Here is a 21,190-nt window from a genome sequence, read left to right on the forward strand (position 1 = left end):
TCCACAGCTGCTAAGGTACATGAGAAGTTTCAACTTCTCCCTTAGTGATCCCTAGAAAATCTGAGTTGTGCCCAAGTATCTTTTTGAAAAGAGCTAAGGTAATATATATTCTGTATCAATATTTGGGTGAGGAAGAATGGAGAAACTCAAAGGAAATAACTTCTTTTTCCAGCTAGTAAGTGCAGTATTTAAGTACTTCAATAGTAATCTATCTTTGCTGGTATTTTTTCAGGGAAATTTACACACAAATGTTTGGTCTTCACTGGCTTCAGTGAGAATTTCAAGATTTAAAGGACTGGCTGCGTTATATCCTGTGTGTTGTCTTTAGCTATAAATATGGTAAACTGAGTTAGTGAGATGGTGGACAGAGCCCTGGGGGGATGAGATCTATGAACAGGGTAGACTGGGGATGGGGAGAGTGTGTGTGTGTGACTGAAGAACTTGGGTGAATAATTCTTACTTGGCACTTTACCATAAACCATTCTAGATTTGTTATGTGTTTCTGTCTGGAGTTTAAGATAGAACTATCAGTGCTATTGCGTCATGATGACTTAAAATAAGGCCTGATCAAGAAAAAAAATTCAAATAATGTAAGCTAAACAAGCACATGTCTTCCTATGTCTTGGTACCCAGAAGTGGTTAGGCCTTGACTGTTTCTCAAATGTAATCAGTGTGGAAAGCATAATAAACCTGAGGTATTTTGAAAAACACGTAACAGAAAAACATACCCTTTGAGCACAGCAGGGCATGAAAAATGTGTTTTGTCCAGTTGCTTAAAGTCTTCATGAAAATTCAAGTAAACATTGTAGTATATCTCAATAAATGAGAGGCATCTGAGAGGATTATCAAGTGTCCTGCTTTATGAATTTAGGATTTCAGTATATGTCTGTTAGCAGATTTGCTTGGACAGTCGGATTTTGCTGTTTTTTTATTTAACATTTCAAGATTGGGTTATTTACAATCTAAAGCCATTTAGCTGAAACATATTTGCCTTGATATCATGTGCTCTTTTAAGCTGGTACAAAAGACAGCAAGTAGTTTGGGTCTTATCAACATCTTAGAAATTATGCCATTATACAGTATGACCCTGGTGAGGTGGAAATACTGCAATACTGTTAACATTTTTGTAAAAACCATGATTCTTTCCTAAGGTGTAGGGACTCTAAAAGATACCTTTCTTTCTCTGAGTTGTTAGTTCTGATTTTTAGATGAGTTTGCCAGATTATGGGTATTAGAAGTAGAGGAAAGAGACTGACTGGTCCATAAATACTGCAGCATGCACGATTTCAGCCAGTGACAGAAGAGGGGCTTTGATCTGAATCATGACTAGATATATTGAATTTGTTTTCATTTTTCTGGGCATTACCCTCACAAAAATTACTTTTTCAATCTGTTTTAATTCACAGATCTAAAAAAAAAAATTACCTAATAAAGATACCGACACCTTTACACAGAATTAAAACTTCTGAGGATTGGCTTGATTTTCTTGGTAATATTTCTTGGACCCCTCGGAAGTAATCTGCTGATTCTGGTGGAGACCCACTGCTCTGGTGCTGTATAATGCCGTAGTTGTGCCTCTGCTGTATCTGTGATTAAAATCCATTGAGTAGCAAATATAAAGATCATGCAGTAGTGTCAGAAATGCCTTTTATGTCACAGTCAGCACTGGGCATGTTATTGAAAGACCTACAGGGTTATTCCAATGACTGGAAAGCTGCCTGGAAGGAGAGACTGTCCTTAAATTGAGCAGCAGTAGAGACTGTTTGTTACCTGGTAGCATTATCTGTAATTTCCCCCTTTATTTCCAGGGCTCTTTGGAAATGATCACCACAAGCCGACACTATGCAGAGCTACGTTATTGTGTTATGCCAGGGTAATTAGGACTGAACTGTAGAAAAAATACCATTGAAATCTCACCAGAACTACCTGCTAACATGAAGACATAGTTCATGTACTTGCTCCTAAATGGTGCTTAACCTCAGTTGAGCTAAGTTATTCCTCTGGTTGCCATTGATCTAGGGGACACTGTGGAATAGCTGTGGGAGTTGGCAGGGCTTGGGAAAGGGCAGGAGGTTTGGTTAAGGAGGATGGAGAAGAGGCAATCTAGCCTTTGAGAGAAATACTGAAGTTGTGACTTTAGGCAGTGAGTGAAAGTTAATTGTCTTCATGTATATGGAGCAGTAGTAATTCTTCTTTCTAATATTTTCTAAACTAATGGATTTGAAAAGATTGCCAGCAAGTGTCCAGTAAGCCTGAATCTCTATAAAACACTGGAGACTGGAGAAAGATGTCTTAAGTGTATGGTGGAAACCCATCATGAAAATCTCAGTTATTCTAAAAACTGGTTCTTTGTTGTGTGGATGCAGAATTTTCTGTCATCTTTCTGATTAGTGGAGTATCAAGAGGTTTCCAACATCTGTTGTTTGCATACTGCAACTTGAATGGAAAGGGTTTATTTACTGGCATAGACGGGAGCTAAAAAATTTAATGGTTTTAGGTTATGATTCTATGAAAATTTTTGTCAGCATTATCCATCTGCAGTTCACAAAGAGGCTTGCAGATTTGCAGTGCTGCATTGTAGCATGACATGTATGTGAGATGATTTTTTTTTTTTTTTTGAATGAGGCAAAATAGAGAATTGTCTCCTCTCTTAGATGTGGAAACAACATTTTTCAAAGGTGCTCAACTTCCATTTATCTTTCATTGATTTATTAGAACAGTAGCCCTAGTTTTATGTGTGTAATCCTTATCCCTCAGCACCTCGTCTTTTATTCACCGCTTAGCAATAAATATCTTTGTGGCTGTGTGCTTTCCTTTCTCAAATACTTCAGTGCTTTTTTTCAGCTTTCATGTTAAATAAATGAATGAAGAATTTGTGCATTTTTTTGTAATATAAGTTAATGTAATGTTTTAGTAATATATCTTCTAGGATTAAAAAACACTGAGCAAATCTTTGTGCCATTGTAGGACAGAAAGAATACCTATTGTGTATAATAATTCAAAAGGAAAGTAATTTACTCTTAATAAACATTTTAAAACATTTTCTATCTTAGCTTCCAGGTTTGTTTTTTTTTTTGGTCCTGCCAAAACAATGAGACAGTAGGAAATACCTTTGAGGCAGACCTTAAAGCTGGACATTCTACAAAAGCAGATTAAATCATAGTAGGTAAACCCAAGCGCCTAGTACTTGACCCTTGTTTCTGATTTTAGTTTTTAGTTTGTTATTGTCAGAATAAAATTTTTAGGACGTGCTTTTTTCACTTTACAATAGAGATGGCACTTGATGAATCAGTGAGATTCAGGCCTCATCCAGAGTGCTCTCTACTACCCTGTAACATTCCATTGCATTAAGGTCGCCCTGTCTTACTACAGAAGTGTTTGCTGTGCACTGTCAGCTCCTGTTATAGGCACTCCTCTAGAGATGTGTGCTAGTATGTCATCCTGTCTGAAAACCCTCTACTCTCAAACTCTGACTGGGAAAGGATACAACTTTGAGCATACCTGGGGCATTGCATCTTTGAAGAGCAGAGTATGCTGCTGCGGTAGGAAGCGCCTCCTTTCCTGCCTGTTTCTCTCCCTCTCTACAGCACCGTTTCCTGTTACCTTTTGAAGTAGAGAGTCCCTCTTGTGCCAGGCTTTCAGGAGTTTAGCTCCTGCCCTACCCCCCAACCATTGCTACCAAAAGTGCTTACACAGGGACAGAGCATAATCTGAGAATTATGTATTTGTTCTTTTAACATGTTAATTTTTTATTAGTGGTGCACAAGAAGGTGATTTTTCTTTGTCCCTCTGTAGATTTATTCCAGTCTCCAGATTCCAATAATAGTGTTTGAATATACATAGTTGATTTGCTCTCTGCACCGCCCCAAATGAGATCAGTTCCCTGAGTGAAGCTGCAAACCACATTAGGGCAAGAGAAGCAATTTACTGCTGCTGAATACATTTTCTGAGTGTAGTTTCTCTCATCTTGTCAGCTTGTCAGTCTAGAGGCATCCATAAACCCGTGACAGCTTCAGAAGGTGAACTCTGGCAGCAGGCTGTCAGGGTGCCAGGCACTGCGGTCTGTGGGCTCCCTTTCTTCGCTCTCCCCCTTTGCCTGCTGGCTTGCTCTCCCTCTGCCTGCCAGCCTCTCTCTTCTCTGTCTCCCTCTCCCTTCTCTTCCCCCACTCACTCCCCACCTCCCTCTACCTTACTGATGCGGGTTTAGGTGCTGCTGTTCTTGGTGGTGGTACCTTTTCGGTTTCCTCCTTCACTCTTGCCACTGGAGCAAAAGGAGAGCTGGCTGCCCATGGTGCAGCACCTGCTTTTGCAGCCTGAGCAGTGACAGGGAGGAAAGTGGGGCGCTCTGTGTGCTCGCCTGCCTGCGCCAGCAGTGAGCTTGTTCAGTCACTTTGCTATAAATGCCTTTGAACTGCTGCCAGATCCCATTGTCTGCCGTGCAAATGGAGTTCAACGCCCCACCGTGATTAGATGCACAGTGTGTAAGAGGAGGAAGGAATGGAGGAGCTGTTCCCACCCTGAGTCGCATCTCGAATCTGCCTTGTGCCATGAGAAGCTGAGCACTGGACCATGCTTTCCTTTGCGCTGGACTATGCCTTCCTTTGCACACCATCTTCCTCACTTTCCTCTCATTGTTCCTGAGATTTCAGGGAGTGACATGGAAGCTTTTCAGAGAGGAGCTGCAAGGCAAGATAGATTCGGGGGGGAAGGGAGCTGTGCTTTTGGATTGTTTATGTGGGACTGTGCTTGGCCCACCACCTACCTGTAGCTGCAATATGGTGGGTGTAGCAGCTAGTCTTTAATGGTGCTTATGCTCAGCACTAATGTGCTCTTTTTAATAGCATGAATTTATTTACATTTTTCCATTTCCCTGTGCTTAAAATTACAGCATCCTTAGGTTGACAAAATGTGAGATATTTTGGCAACACTGAGTAAAGGGAAGGCAGCCGCTGGTACTAATGGTTTATCCATCTACCAACTGTGCAGCCCAGCTGCCCTTACCCAGAAAGGCCAGCTTGCTGTATGATTTTTGTGAAGACCAGCTCTCAGGCTTTCTTGTTTTCCATTTGGCTCTGTGTCTTTCCTTGGGTTGCTGACTGTCTGACCTTTTTGGATAGAGTAACTGCATGTCATGATTTCACTTTTAAAGGTGGGAATTTGAATCTTTGTGCTTATCTTCGCTGTTCCTTGTCTAAGTGCTACCTAGGTTGTTACAAGAAAACACTGTTTTCTTTCATGCCTTGCTGTTTGACTGCTTGTTAACCAGTCATTATCTGCAAGGACAATGCTTTGAGAGGAGGATGGAGGAGCTGCTATTCAGTGACTGTATTAGGCAGTGCACTAAGTGGAGTTGGCAGGGCTTGTATCTCATACTGATATGCCTGCCATAGTTCCTTGCTCATTAAGCTCTTTGTTAGTTACTTCTCCTCTGCCTCCTCCTGCTCTCCTTTTCCCTCCCCACAGAATCTCTCTGCATCTAACCTTGCTGCTGGGTTAAATTTGTGTTCTGAAATGTGCTGGAGGAGGATGAAACCTGGCCTGTGATGAACTGGTGGCTCATTAATGCACTTGAGTAGCACAGGGAAGGTGGTTGTAGCTGCGCACACCTTTGCCTAGGCTGCTGCTCATGATGCACTATAAATAGATACTCCCTTGAACCTTCATTGTCTTGGCTACCAGACTGGTAGATGAAGAGATGCCAGCAATATTGGTAATTGATGAAATCACTATAAAGATCAGACCCATTATAGAGAACATTTAATAAATCAGATGATGCCTTATATGTTTTCTGAGGACTAAACCACAATTATTAGTGTTTTGTCACACAGCAATCGAAATTCTCATTTTCATCTTAAGAGCAAAGCTAGTTCTGCTTAGTTAATATTTAGCAAGATGAAAGCTTAGAAATGGAAATTTTTATACATATTATTTATCCTTTAACCATAGGCTAGTAAATGATGATCCTTTGGTTAACAGTGTGTTTGATTTCCATTATTTTTTAGTTTCTTGGAAAAGAGATTCACTTGGAACATTGAGGGGTTTTCTGGTCATTAAAAAACTTCTTGATCCTTGAGCTGACATGTAGCTGCCGTTCTCCTGGTCAAGGCACATTAAACAGAATTTAGGTCTTTGAAAATATTCTTTTATGAACTAGTTACATTCATGTCAGTAGTACAGATGCTTTTGAAATTTGGCCAGACACTGCAGATGTAGAAAGCAAGAGCATGGCCTGGAGCATAGACTTGAGACTTTTCACTAGGCCTCTTTTCTTAATGGTCTTTGGTTTTTCATCTTAAAGTAATAAATATAAGTTAGGTGGTTAGCCTGCATTGTAAGGATCAGGGTAGACTGTTGCTATATAAAACCTGCCCTCACAAATGTGGCTACATGGAAGAGGAGACACAGCTTTCAATTAATTAGCTTCTCTACCCTTCCCCTTCACTCCCCAAATTCAGCTCATAAAGGATGAGGAAGGGTGATGGTCTCTGTTTAAGTGATGTCATATGTTTCAGGTTAGCTAAAATTGCAGTGAGTTTTTTTTCCATATTGTTTTAGGATGTGGCATTTCCATAAGCCATCCAGTTCAAGAATCCCAAAGATATAAAGACAAGGTATATTTTGATCGTGCTTAACCAAAAGAGAGCCAAAGAACCCTGTTGAAGGGTTGCTGCTGACTCCAAAAGTCTTGGATCTTACTTCATTGCTGGAATTGTCAGACAGCCTCCCATGTGGCTTTTCAGCTTTGATGATTTGAAGGAAATTACTGAAAATACAAATGATCTTTCAATAGAAGCATTCTCTATTTCTCTAAACCATTGGAAATGCTATATTAACTGTTCACCTTAGATGAAATATAACAGAAAGTTGTTAACCCTGCTGCTGTCCTTCCTGTGGGAGAGCAATGTTTGGCACAGTAAAATGCTGCAGTATGTCAGAGGTGTTTCAGGAATACAGCAGCCGTTTGCCTCAAGGCACAGTTAAGCTCACAGTGCAAGGCCCCTGTTCAGCCTGGTGTTACCACTTGGGTATGTATAGACATGTCCCTGTTGTTGAACCTCCTTTCACACCTGGACCTTGCTGAATTTTTCTTCCAGCAGGGTGAAGTGCCACTTGTAGAGCAGAGCTGGAGAGGAGCAGGTATTAGAGTAGTTACCACTCTGTTTTCTGATGCTTTGTGATGGAGTCTCCTGGTGCAGTAGTAGAAGCATTTAGTTATGTTTGAAAGCTGGGACCTTTGTCTTATTCTCTACAACACTAAAAAGAAGGTGATGGTTTCAATAACCTAGTTTCAAAAGAGACACTTGATAGTGCTCATTTGTAAAAAATGTTGGGTTGTTGGAAAATAAGAGGGGAAGGATGTAAAGAAGGAAGGTCTGCAGACTAAGCCTACTTGCACGCATTATGATGAGCCCAGGCATAAAGTGAAAGGAAAACTCTGAGCTCTTCATTATCTAATGCTCTCTTAGGGCAATAACAAATTCACTATAGAGTCAGCAAATGCAGCCTAGGGGCTTGTGGAGAGGGAGCACACATTGTTCTTAGAATATGGCTGGTGCTGGAATATTTCACTGCAAGTATGAAGCCACTTTTAATGCAAAATATTCCTCAAAGGAATTTGGTTGTGTAGCTTGCTCTTTGAAAAGCTGCTTTCAGTCAATGTGATGCCTTCTTCCAAACAAAAGGCTGTGAAGTTAGGTATCATATGAACATAGCTTAGTCTTGCTTTTTCACACCCCTTATATGAACTGAGATTATGCAGAGACCCTCCTTTTTGGAACTGAAAAAACCCAAAGAGAGAAATTTACCCCTCTCTGCTTTTCAGCCCTTTTCTGGTGCTTAGTGACCACTCTATATTGTGTGCTACATTTCAGAATAAGTAAATAATTTTTATACTGAAAGTTCAAATGCAGAATATATTTGTGTAAAGGCCAAAGAGTTTTCCTGAGGAGAGGGATGGGAATGTGGAAAAGCACATAATAAAGACCTGCAGTCTCCCACTGATAGATTGTTTGGTTTGTATTTCTATAAGGAGTAGGGGGTAGAGGACAAGGTGTTACTTCTGAGGTGGAAGCATTCATGGCATTGATTCAGCCTGCAGATGTTACATCAGTTGGTGGACTACTCTGTTTAGCATTGTGGATGGAAGTGGAACTTTCCCATAGAAATAGAGGACTCCTATATGTCCTCTTTATTTGTATTCTTAGCAGAGTATTTGCAGAGTCCAAGGTGGTTCTTCATGTAAGCACTGTGACCTAAAATAAACTCTCTGTCTTCCCCCTTTTCAATAAATTAAATGTCACTGCCTGTAGTTTAACCTCTGAGGTGGCTCTTGTTGGATGAATGTGATTCCCATTTTGATGCAAATAACACCAGTGAAGGAAAAGAAATATAGGAGAGCCTGGAAAATGCAGTGGAGGGGAAGAGAATTTTCACCCCTTCCATGGAGTGGCCTTTGTGTTGTCAGCAAACCAAGCTGAGTTACAGTCCTTCTGCTAATTGAGAACTGATGGAGAATTTTTGACTTTGTGTCTGTCTCAGATCTGGTTCTCTGGAGTGTTTGGAGTAGAGCAGCAAGTGGTGGCAATCCCACCCTTATCACTGTTTTGAAGTTTGTGTTTTACCCAGGTAACACCAGGATCCCAGTTCATTCTGATACATTCACAAAGTGCTGTAGAGGCATTGATGCTCAGCATCTTTGTGTAATGTGATTCCCATTTTCCAGATCGAGTTCTGGAATGTGCAACCACATCAAGGTAAAAGTGGAGTAAAGGACTGAAGTCAGCTAGGGAATTCATTTACCTGCCAGTGACAGAGGCAGGCACAACATGGATCTGCTTGCTGTTTTTAAACCATTTTGTGTCTCTTTCTTTGTGGAACAAGTCTTTCCACAAGAACAAGCACAAGACCCACCATACTAGTAGAAATACGTGTTGGTAAGTGATTATGTTGTTGTATGCAAGTGGTGGATCAAGTTACTGTGCTTTCTGCAATGCATTTTACAAACTGAGTAGGCTGTACCAGACTAAACCAAAAGAAATGTGCTCTCTGTCCTCCTGAAGATCTTGCCACACAGGCAGATGCACATTTCTGCTTGGAGAGAATTTTTCTTTTCTGGCAATTCTCTTCTTTCTATTCCAACTGAGATAAGCCAATTGGATCGCTGATTTTTTTAAAAAAATTGTGATTTCCTGTATTCAGTTCACCTATTTGAACTAAACTTAAAATTTATTAAGAAAGCCAATGAATCCCTGAAAACATTAATGTTGTTTTCGACTAAGTTTCATAATCAACAGTGTTCTGAATGCTTCTTTTTTCTTAAGTCCTACTTCTGATATCATCTGTCCTTGTCTCTTACTGCTACATGTGAAACAGAAACAGTTTCATAATTGTTTAATCCTATAAATACTTATAAAATCTTGCAAAATGGCACAGGCTAACTCCATTATTTTGACTCAAAGGTTAAATATGTTTTTTCATTATCAGAAACTATACATAAACTTAATATTTAATTTCTTCATGGAAGAAGATTTTCATGCTTCAACACATAAACATTTTCATAATAAAAAATTAATCTGGTTTTCAGTAATTGATTGCATTTCATTGGGCATTTTACTACTACCTGTAGATTTGGGGGAAGAGTCCCCAAGATAGCGGAGTTATTCTCCAAAACCTATAATTGAGCACCTTGCAGTTTTCAATACCCAGATCAGTTTTACTTCAGCTGTAGTCCAAAACAGAGATCTATATTTTGTTCAAAACTCTTGAGCTTTCCTGACAAAACTTCAGTTTTATCAGAGGGTAGATTTGATTGCAAATATGGCAGCTTTTTTCCTGAGTTGTCCTGGGTAGTGTTAATTAAGATGTTAATGAGGTCCTGGACTTAATTCTGCATGAATGAATATTTTAAGGATGCAGTACTTCATAGCAGAAAAAATCCTACTTGTAAACAGTTGACTAATTAAAAATGTAAGAATATAGCACCCACTCTAGTAATTAAGTCTAGGAGATGGGAGAAAGACTAAAAGCTAGTGGCATGTAATTGCAGTACAGTTTAAAATTAATATATTTGAGACGTAAAAGAGTTTCTTTTTTGTGAGTTGATTATCTAAAAACAAGGTAGAAACAGAAGATATGGGGTTGAAATTATTTTTGTTTGTGTAGTGAGCATGGCATAGCGTAGGGTATGGAAATAAATGTGCATTGCCTGTGATTTTGGAACAATTGCAAACACAGATGGTTTGAGAGAAAAACAAATAATTCCACCCACATGAAGACAAGGAAGTCTAACAATAGTCACAACTTTTTATCACCCTGTTTCTCAAGCAGTCTCTGTCCTCCTGTCTCTTACACATCCTTTGCCTATGGAAAAGTATCAGCGTGTGAAGCTGCTGTGGGGCCCATCAGGGCCATAAGGACAGCACTAGGCTGGAGCTGCCTCACCCCACCCTGCAGGAGGGGGCTCCATCCACCCTCTGCTGGCACAGGCAGCATCCTCAGCAGCAGCACCCAAGGAGCACAGCTACAGAGGCAGGCAGTGATGGCTGCCAGGTTCACTCTGGAGTCCAGTCACCAGGTGAGCACACAATGATCAGTCAGGTCAGCAAGGCAGAGAGTACTTGTAGCCTGGTTTGGGTCTGGCCTAGTCTCAGGTGCAGCTCATAGCTCAGGAAGTGGAAGCTGGTCAGGGCATTCAGAGGCTGTTGGTGGTACAGTGCCCCCATGGAGATCTATTTCTGCCCTACTGCTTGTGAAAAAGCAAATAATGACTTTTCATTGCCCAGATGGCTGTAAAGGCTTGGAGAGGGCAGTAGAGCACTTTGGATTTGCTCCTGTCTTGTAAAAAGCAGGCCTCCAAACCATTGTCCCACCCAGCCTGGGTGATCTTCAAAGACCTCGATTCATGCCCTTTTCTCTCATTTTACTTTTCTTCCCATTGTTTGTTTTTACTCTTTTTTCCTGGCCAGATTTATAGTTTCACATTTGGCGCCCTCTTTTTTTTTTTTTCCTTTTTTCCTCTTTTAAATTGCCTTTTTTTTTTTTTTTTTTTTCCTTACAGGAGTTTGCATTGTGTTAAGATCTGTCTTGCAATAGACAAGCCAGCAAAAATGCAAATATTTTGTTTTCTGAGTCCGGCAGACTTATTTCAATCACACTAATAGAACTGGATAATTAGATACTGCAAAGGCTGGGAGATATGCCCTGAATGTTATGCTGGGTGGATATCTTGCGAGTAGAACATCTCAGTTGAAGGCAGGCAGGAGGTCACTGCTGTACCCAGCTGGGGAACATGTTCTTTTATGAGCCCAGCACATTCTGACCCTGAATTTTAGTGCAAATACACCAGAAACAGGTGAGCACAAGAATTCAAGAGCTTTCCTGAGGTTTTAAGATTTGATAGAGCGTACTCAGTGTTTCCTTCTGGTGTCAGTTTGGATAAACTTTCAGTGTCATGGTATTAAACCTGTTCCCTAATGTCATACGTTCCTGGATAAAACTGATTGTAAAAGATTATCTCCCATGTGTTATGTGACAGGAGGAAGCAACTGAATATAGAAGATCAGTCTCTTTTTAATTAAGGTGATTTTTTTTAAGTCCTCATAGGAAGAATGGCTAGGCTGCTTTCATAACAATTACAGATAAACTTTCATAATATATGAAAGTTAATAATAATAATATATAATAACTTCAACTCTGACTGACACTGAATTTTCTTGGGTTTGCCAGTTTGACTGTATTTCCCCACTTAATTAAGTCACTTAGGAAAAATCACCTGAGAAGATGTTTTGCTTTCTGCAGCAGAATAGTTGATCGAAATTGTGATAATCAAGGAGCATGAGAGAATGGAAATGTGATTCTTGTCCATATCTAATGTGGAAGGAACTGCATCTATTTCCTGTTTCCAGCTAAGCTGGAGATGTTCTGCCATGATAAAGCATATATGTTGATTCCTGATGAAAGCAGGAGGCTGAAGATGGTGTATCAACTCCCTTTGGGGTGACTGAAAAATTTGCTTTCCATCTTGGGGGGATTGTAGAGCCGCTTGGACTGCCTTTCTGTTGCAAGGTTCTAGCCTGCACTGTCTCTGGCTCTCTGTCCCACAGCTCTGCGTGTCTGGGTGCAGAGAGGACCTGCTGTCTCATTATCCCCTGCTGTGGGAAAAAGGTGAGGGTCAGAGTGGGCACAGACTTACGTGTCAGGAAAGGCACAAAACAGAAGGAGAGTTATGGCCAGAATGAAACTGCTGTTCTTCTGGTGGCCTGATCCCTAGACTTGAAAGGCTCAGTACCACATGAAATGAAATAATGGATACTTCAGTTATCTCTGAGGAAAGTGCCTCCTTTCTCTCCGGTGGGCAGTTCATTACAGAGACCTGTGCATCCCCAGAGCAGTTACATCCCCTTAGCTGGTGGAAAGCTCTGACTTGTGTGAGGAACTTCTGCTGCTGTAATACCTGTAGCCTTTCCTTTTCATTTCGGCAGAGGTGTGCTGCTGCCAGGCTACCTATTATTTCTATCAAGCAGCATCAGTGACTGCTGAAGGCTGAAATTTATTTATTTGGTTTTTTAACAATTCTTCAGATTCCTTATTTGCAGATCCACTCTTTAAGCAGGCTGAAAATACAAGACAACAAACTGTTTTTCTTTCCCAAATTTTTCCTATGCTGAGGCTGTGAAACTTGTTGAGGCTTGTGGTTCTGACATTTAACTTGAGGGAATACCCCAGTGTAAAAATCTGAAATTCCCTTGCTTTGGAAAATAAGGTCAGTTGTAATGACCCTAAGCAGTGAGTGTATTATGATGGGGAGAAGGCAGGGAGCTGAAAACGAGATTTCCTGGAAGCTCTTATGAGGAGGACCTTTTTGTTTTCAGGAGAAGGGACTAGTTGATAACAGGCAATGCTGGGCCATGCCTCTGTCACTGGCATGTGAAGAAGTAAACCTATTGTTTATTTCTTTTTGTAATATAAAAGAGCAATGGAAAAAAGATCTGCTGCAAACAAAGGTATCTATTATGTACCCAAACACCAAGAACCTTGCAGGAGTCTTGCGATCTCTGTGCACCCTCTGTGAAGCTCGCCTGGAGCCAGCCTGTCCAAGATCTCTGCCTTCATGTTGTCTTCAGACTTCATTGCACTGGCACAAGGGTAAATTCATGGTTGCAGTTGGGCTTCCACCAGGCTGGGATGAGAGGAGTGCATGCAGATCTGTTTAGCATGAACTGCAGTTTGTTGCTCTTGCAGAAGATGTGAAGTTACTTACCTGTCTAGGGGTGATAATAAAAGAATTAAAATAATTATTACTTCATCACACAGGTCATCTCCTCTTACATCAGACTGGCACATTTGAAGCCTGCTGGCCAGCTGGCAGCTTTCTGGCTCAGCACAGGTCTGTACTGAGAGGCTTTTCCCTGCATGGGGACTTGCCCAAGCGAAACACAGAGCTGGCTGGAGACTGCAGCCCTGTCTGTCAGAGCAGCATGGGCACCATTGGTGTTTCTTGCGTCTTTGATCTGAGTTTTGTATTCCTTAGGCAGTCTCTCATGGCAGGATTTGACTGGCAGTGCATGTTAGCTGAAACACATGGCCAGAGCCCAAAAATGAGCATGGCAATTTCATTGCAATGTGGCTGTAATTTTCACAATATTTTTTTTACCCAATATGTGAAATACAAGCAGCATTCATTTTCCTGAGCTTTCTACTAATCCTTTTGCTGTGTGGCTCGCTTTGTTTTGCTGACACGATTTACCAGGTTCCCCCTCTTTAGGACAGAGGGCCTCTACCTGGAGGTCTGGCATACAGATACCACCACAGACAAAGAGAGAGTGGCTGTGGTATCTCAGAATGGAGCAGATTAATGAGGAATTTTGTGTCTTGATGACACCATTAAAGTGGAATGGGTTGGAAAATCAATCAGATTCCTTCTCTGATTACTGTGTAACTCAATTACTGCAGTCTCCCTGGGGCCCAAGGCAACAACCATCTCACAGGAAGTGCAGAAGAAAGGCCTCTGAAATAGACCTATTGTGGACAAAGGCAAGATCTTGCTGCTGTGCATTCCAGACAGAGAGATTATATTATGAATAATGAAAAGGGCTGGGGAAATGTACTGGTGACCCTGGGGTTTGGGTGGTAAGACCTTCTGTAGCTCAGCTAGGAATGCAATGACAGTTCTTGATAAAGGTGTCAGATGATACCCAGTATCTTCCATGTGCCTTGGCTTGAATGTACCAGAAGCTCCAAATACTCGTATACTGGCCAGTGGTTTTTGGTTAGTGCGGGTCCTGAGCATTTGTACTAATCTCCCACAATCATTTCCAAGCGCTGGAAATATCTGGAGATCAGCTGTTAAAACCACAGGGTTGGGGTTGTTACCTTGCTTTCATATCACATCAGTTGCTATGTGATTTAGCAGGTGATAATTCAAAAAGCAGTTTATGTTTCACATTAACACTGTGTATCATTAGGAAACAGAACATCTAAGTCTGATGAAGCCTTTGTCTTAATGCTGGTGATCTGTGGGATATCTGACCTTACAGCTGATGCTCTCTGGTTTAGAGATGCTTTTCTGGCATGATGGGTGCCTGCTGAGCCTGAGTCCTTGGACCTCTGAACATTGTTGCTGTGCATTCTGACTGCCACTTCCCTCAATTCACTCTGAGACAGTCCTGGCAGGAGTTCAGAGTGGACCTCAATTTATCTAGAAACCTGTTTTTTTGTGGTGTTAGATTCCCAGGAGTCTGATGTCAAAAAAGGACACAGGTATTTTCTTTTCTTTTAAGAGGGAATGATTTTCACTGTAATTCTTTTTTTTTTCCTTTTCCTTCTCCAGTATAGATATTTCTCAGCTTTTCAGGTATGACTGGTTTCTGACAGTTCTCTCGCCTTGTAATATAAATTTTGTTCAATGTATTTGTTTGTTGCTTTTTTTTTCTCTTTTAGTTTGAACCTAAACCAGCTGATGCAGTCCCCAAAGAAAGAAATGCATCCCATGCCAGCTGGCATGCCCTCTGGCTGTGAAGCCTTGTTAAAGAGATCAGAGCTGACAGATTCTTGAGCAGCAATCTGATACAGGCCTTTTTTTTTTCAATTTGCTTTTTTGAGCTCACCCTTGTAACAAACGGGGGCTTGTTTGGGAGCTTCGCTAGAGGCTTGAATGGAATCATTGTTATCAAAACACTGCTGTGATTCAGAAGTGCCCAGCAAAGGGGGTTCTTCTCCCTGGTGCCCCTCAGCTGGGCACTGCAGGTGTGGCAGCCTAGCTTAAACTCTGGTTTCATTCTTATTCTATGGAATAATCCAGTTGTCCTGTGATTTTCATCTTTAAACTGGTAACTGGGAAACTGAAGCTGCAGTTCTTTACAAAACAGAGTCAGTTCAAAAGTTAAAATTAAGTTGGAGTGATGAATTAGTCCAACCAGGGAAGAAAAGTGTTTTCCGTGTTGATGCTTTGGGGATAAAGAGTTGTAAAAGTAGAACCTTGCCAGGCTTTTGCATAAATCAACATCTTGATTTTCTTACCTTTACACAGGTGTTTAGATTACAAATTCTACCCCAGAAGCACTTGCTTGGAAATTCATAGAAGTAACACTTAGGCTCCTGAGTTCCTCTTTACATTATTTTCTCCTGCAAAAACAGTTTTGTGTCTAATACATGTTAAGATAGTGAATTTTTAAATCCAAAATGGTTTTTATGTTTCTGTTTTATTCAGTGGGATTGACAAGCAAAAGGAAGTGAGTTATTTGGGGAGGTAATAACTTGGAATTCCCAGGTTTCTCCATCGAAATTGACTATTATTGGAATCTGAGTGTTGTGTTCAGCATGAATTTGTTGCACAGGAGTAGAATGAAGATCACTTCTCATACATGCAGCATTGTGATATGCATGGAGCCGTGTATTACTCTGTCTTACAAGGAATTCACCTCATAAAAGAGATACAGCATTCTTTGTATGTTTCTCTGTTACCTCTCTCTGCCCTGCTGAATTCTGCCTCTCTGCAGCTTTGAAGCTGTAATGCCAAGCAGGAAGGTGGTAACTCTGAAGTCTTCCCTGCAGAGTCAGTGAGATGGGAAGGGCTTGTTGTGGAGGTGGAAAGGCTATTTTCCTGGCTGCTTTTGGAAGGTGGCTCATGTTTTTGGGTACTATGCTGATACGCTTGAATTCCTGGTGTATTACAGGGACTGAATTTTACTTGAGAAGTCATGTTCTGTGCTCTGTCCAGGGAATCATATATTCAAAATCAGTAGCAAGAAAAAGAAAAAACTATACAAGTTCTGTTTTTTACATCTTCACATAGTTATTTCTCACTTTCTCTCCCCTGTCTTTTTTCCAGTAAAAAGTTAACACTATGTAGAGACAAAACTGAAAGATGGTAAGTTGTCTGTGTATTGTGATTGCAGTGACCCCCATGGCAGGAAGGAATGATGAATCTGACTCCATGTTCTCAGAAGGCTAACTAATTATTTTGTACTATATTATATTAAAGAATACTATACTAAAGAATACAGAAAGGATACTTACAGAAGACTAAAAAGATAATAATGAAAACTCATGACTCTTTCCAGAGTCCTGACACAGCTTGGCACTGATTGGCCAAAGAGTGAAAACAACCCACACCAGAAACTAATGAAACAATCACCTGTTGGATAAACAGTCTCCAAACACATTCCAAAGGAGCAAAACACAGGAGAAGCAAGTGAGATAATTGTTTTCATTTTTCTCTGAGGCTTCTCAGCTTCCCAGGAGAAAAATCTGGGCAAATGGATTTTTCAGAAAATGTGAATGTGGCAGTCTGTGATGAAGAAAACACAGCTTATTGTTGCTGACTGAGCTGGATTTCCAAAGCCAGCTCTGTCATTACAGAGGGCCATTTCGGAAAATAGTCTGCTGCCATGAACACAAAGCAGGAGGTGAGAGAGCTTCATAGCAAGACGCTTTCATGCATTTGAGACCAACCCAGATTATGTTGTGCTGTTGGTGATTTAAAACTGGCTTCATGGTCTTCAGTGTCATATGAGAGAAGGCAGTGAAGGTTTTAGGAAATGTTTCATCTCCAAATGCCGCTGAATCAGTTGGCAACCTTTAAGTGTGCAATGTGTCCCCCGCCCTCTGTGCTGCCTGAGGGATGATGCCTCTCCAGAGCTGTGTTTTGTGACCTCTGGAAGAAAGTGAGTTCCCAGGACAAATAGGGACAGACTTGCAGAGAGTGCTCTCTCCTCCTCTTGTTAGCTTTGAAATATAGGCTAGAATAAAAGGGTTTCGTGTTTTCTGTTCAGTGGCTTGCAGAGAGCTAGGGGAAGGCCAGGTACTTGGCTCTGTTTGCTGTAGTGTGTGAGAATCTCACCCAAGGTGAATGTTGAGTTGCTGTGTACTGTCAGGACCTTTCTTCGAAAGGCCGTTTGGTTTTTCTGTCAAGCTCCCACACAGATGGGATGTGATACTTCCCAGGGACCAGACCTGCAGATGGGCGAGTGGTGCTGCCACCCTATCACCCTCTAGTCCTGCCATTTCATCTTGAGCCTGTTAAATGCTGGAGTCATACTGAGAATTGACTTTTTCTTTTTAAATTGCAGGATGCAAAAAGAAGGTGCCATCATGTGAATGTGAAACATCTAAATGAGAAACAGGACACATGGGAAGGCTGAGCTGAAACTGCTTGTGCACAGAATGACAGACTGATTTGCTACTGGAGACGAGATTCTGGAAACCTTGTTCTTCCAGAGACTTCTGAGTGAGAGGAGAGGAGCCCGAGGAAGCACACAAAAGAGCGATGGGAATTGAGGGCCATGGTTACCTGAGATAAATGGCAGATCTCTGGGAGTCTCGCCTTGTAGCTGTTTGCTTTAGCTTTTTCTCTCTCTGCAGCTGCACTTTCTTTTTTGTGAGCCGCTGCTGGGTGCTGCCACGGCGCCACTGGAGATTCCAAGCGCGACGTGGGTCCGGAGCGTGAGGAGGGGGTGAGCCGCCCGCCTCACCATGATTCAGCTGTGGAAAGTGGTGCGGCACGTGCGACAGCTGGAGCTCCACAGATTGATCCTGCTGCTCATTGCCTTCAGCCTGATCTCCATGTGCATCCTGGCTTATTACGTCACTAACAGTCCCAAAATCAAGGAGCCGCCGCCCCTGCCCTTCAGTGACTGCAGCAGCCAGCACCGCATCTTGATCCCACCGCAAGCCAGCTGGAGGCTCACCAAGTCTGTGGACACGTCGCGCACGGATCCCGTGGTGCTCGTCTTTGTGGAAAGCATTTACTCCCAGCTGGGGCAGGAAATAGTGGCCATCCTGGAATCCAGCCGGTTCAAATACAGGACAGAGATCGCCCCTGGCAAAGGGGATATGCCCACCCTGACAGACAAAGATAGAGGACGCTATGCTCTAATTATCTATGAGAACATCCTTAAATATGTGAATCTAGATGCTTGGAACCGAGAGCTGCTAGACAAATACTGTGTAGAGTATGGAGTGGGAATTATAGGCTTTTTCAAAGCTAATGAGAACAGCCTGCTCAGTGCACAGCTCAAGGGTTTCCCCCTTTTCCTACATTCCAACTTGGGGCTGCGGGACTATCACATCAACCCTAGTGCTCCCCTGCTCTATGTCACCCGGGCTAATGAGGTGGAGCAGGGTCCTCTGCCTGGTGATGACTGGACTGTGTTTCAGTCAAACCACAGCACCTATGAGCCAGTGCTGTTGGCCAGCACAAAATCCTCTGAGTCCATTCCTCACCTGGCTACTCACAAAGCATTGCATGCCACAGTGATGCAGGACCTGGGTCTGCATGATGGGATCCAGCGGGTTCTCTTCGGCAATAACCTCAATTTTTGGCTGCACAAACTCATTTTCGTGGATGCCATTGCCTACTTGACTGGCAAACGCCTCTGTCTGACGCTTGATCGCTATATCCTTGTTGACATCGATGATATATTTGTGGGAAAAGAGGGCACTCGCATGAAGGTGTCTGATGTAGAGGTAAAATCCTAGAGTAGATACCTGCAGAGGTTCTAGACAGATTTCTGATGTGTGAGGTGTACTGGGAAAGTCAAGATGGCATTTAATTTGAGGGAAGGAATTGATTGCTGCAGTCGTACTCGTCTTATACAGAGAATTAGCCTGCAAAGATGCTGAGGCACCGTGTGTGATGCTCTCAACAGTTTTGCAGGTTTAAATTGGAGCACTTCAGGAGCTGGCCTCTCTCAGTTTAAGAGGAAGGTGCCTGTGGTTGTCTATCCTGTCTCCTCTTTGATGTAAGGAACAAGTATATGCAGGTTTCCTGTGCCAACCTATTTGTAGCTGTAAACTCTGCTGTTCAAAAGGAAAAAGCAAGTTGTGTTAGAACAGAGCAGAAGAACATGTTTATTATTATTTGTGATATGTTTAAGCTGTATGTATTATATTGCAAAAGTGTCAGCCAGTCCATGCGGTCTAAACTCATACAGTCTATATTTTAGCCATATAGCTTTTCAACACACAACTAAATTGGGAAAGGAGGGGTTTTCTCTTACCCTTTGCATCCTCCTCATGTCTGCCGCCAGCAACTCTCATCCCTGGGGGAATATCAACAAATTCACCAGAAAAACATGGTCAGACCAAGCGTTCATGAGAACCATCTCTGTGGCCTCATGATTGAAAAAGAGACATGCCAGCTCTGTGGTTTACTTTTCTTAGCACTTCCTGGAATAATACAGTGAGCTATTAGGAAAGGTTATGGGTAAGAGACAGATTTTGTGGAGGAGAGGGAACTGAGACAGGCAAAGATAAAAATAAGTAGCAAAAAGGTAACAAACTTAAGTTCTCCTTCTGATTCTCTGTGTCCTTGAAAGTAATGATGAAGTGTTCTGTTAAGTCTGTGATCCATGTGCATGTGATGTTTCATGAAGCCAAGGACTTCCCTTTGTATCTTACCCATCAGTTGTGGTTTGTAGCCATTGAGGGAGGTGCACACCTGTTTCTCAGGTGTGCTGAGGTTGTCCATAGGTACATACTCTGGATTCCCATTCACCACTTGCCCTCAGGTGAGTCCTGGATGGTACCAGCCATGATGGTGGTAAGCTTGTGACATCAACTGCTTTAGCATGTTTCCAAAACAACTTCAAGGTGAAGCACCCTTTAAACTTACATCCAAGGCACAAAATATTTGAGGAAAAGGTGTAAGAAGAATACTGTTGTAGAAGTTTGGCCCCTTATCTGAACCTTGTCTGTTGCATGTTCCCAAGAGCCCTTGGGAACATGCCCTTCCACCTCCCTAGGAGTCTTACCACCTTTTCTACATGTTTTATGCATCTGTGCAGCATATGTCTGAGTTCATCTCCAAGGTTTTAGGACTTCAAGATTTTATGTTTTGTCTGGAGTATTTACTTAAGGAAAATGCTAAAATTTTCTTCATTTCACTTCAGTGTCCTTGTGCTTTGAAGTGCTGAAATGTTCTGAAAGAGAATTTTTTTTTCCCTTTGTGAAAGATCACAATCTTATCTTGGTCCTAAGAAGGCCCTACACCCACTAGTCCAAACCAGCAGAGATTCAGAGATTCTCACCTCCGTAGTGTTTGTGGAGGTTACAGACCCATGTGGGAAGGTGGGATAGATGGCCAAAGCTCTTGGGAACAAAGGCTGCTCTAGTGATGTTAAAAACAAACCCAGACAAGATTATTCCAAAAGATGCTTTGTTTGGGTTTTAACAGGGTGAAATGGAGGAATAATCTGTGATCAGTAAACAGAGAATCTCAGGCAAAGCAGATAAAACCCAGATTTATCCATTTAAAAGAAGCTCTCTGATTGCAAAGCCACGTGAGGTTAATGAATTTTTATTTTTTAAAAGCGAGAAATAACTACATGGATTTGTTGATAGTCTCTCACCACGGGGAGAGAAGGGGATATAATAGTAACAGAACAGCTGGCATTTTCTTTGGCCTTTTATATGAAAGCTCTGTTTCAGGGCTGATATGTCAACACACAGCTCCTTATCTCAAAGCTTAGATTACAGTGGTCAGGGTAGTGGTGTGAAGACTGGATGTTGTGTGAAGGTATAAAATTGACTCTGCTGTCCCAGTGAGCCTCTTTGCCATTTGCAGGTCCACATTCAGAGACCTTCCCAGACAAAATGACTATCAAAAGAAAGCACTGAATATAATTTGATCAAATGCATGCCCATAGTACATGTCTTCCACAAGAGAAATGTTTTTATTTGTGATGCATAAAAG

The 21,190-nt window shown here is 41.8% G+C and overlaps 1 protein-coding gene across 7 annotated transcripts in view; it reads left to right on the forward strand.

Annotated features, from left to right (window-relative positions):
• Nucleotides 1-21,190, forward strand: part of NDST2 (N-deacetylase and N-sulfotransferase 2) — a 120,593-nt gene that overhangs the window by 77,883 nt on the left and 21,520 nt on the right. For all 7 annotated transcript variants that reach the window (XM_050976603.1, XM_018910931.3, XM_009087458.4 and 4 more), the window contains one exon: nucleotides 17,568-18,963. In XM_050976603.1, coding sequence (XP_050832560.1) covers nucleotides 17,971-18,963 — 993 coding nt within the window. In that variant the 5' untranslated portion in view covers nucleotides 17,568-17,970. The remainder of the gene's footprint in view (nucleotides 1-17,567; nucleotides 18,964-21,190) is intronic.

Source organism: Serinus canaria, chromosome 6, assembly GCF_022539315.1.
Source record: "Serinus canaria isolate serCan28SL12 chromosome 6, serCan2020, whole genome shotgun sequence".
NCBI lineage: Eukaryota > Metazoa > Chordata > Aves > Passeriformes > Fringillidae > Serinus > Serinus canaria.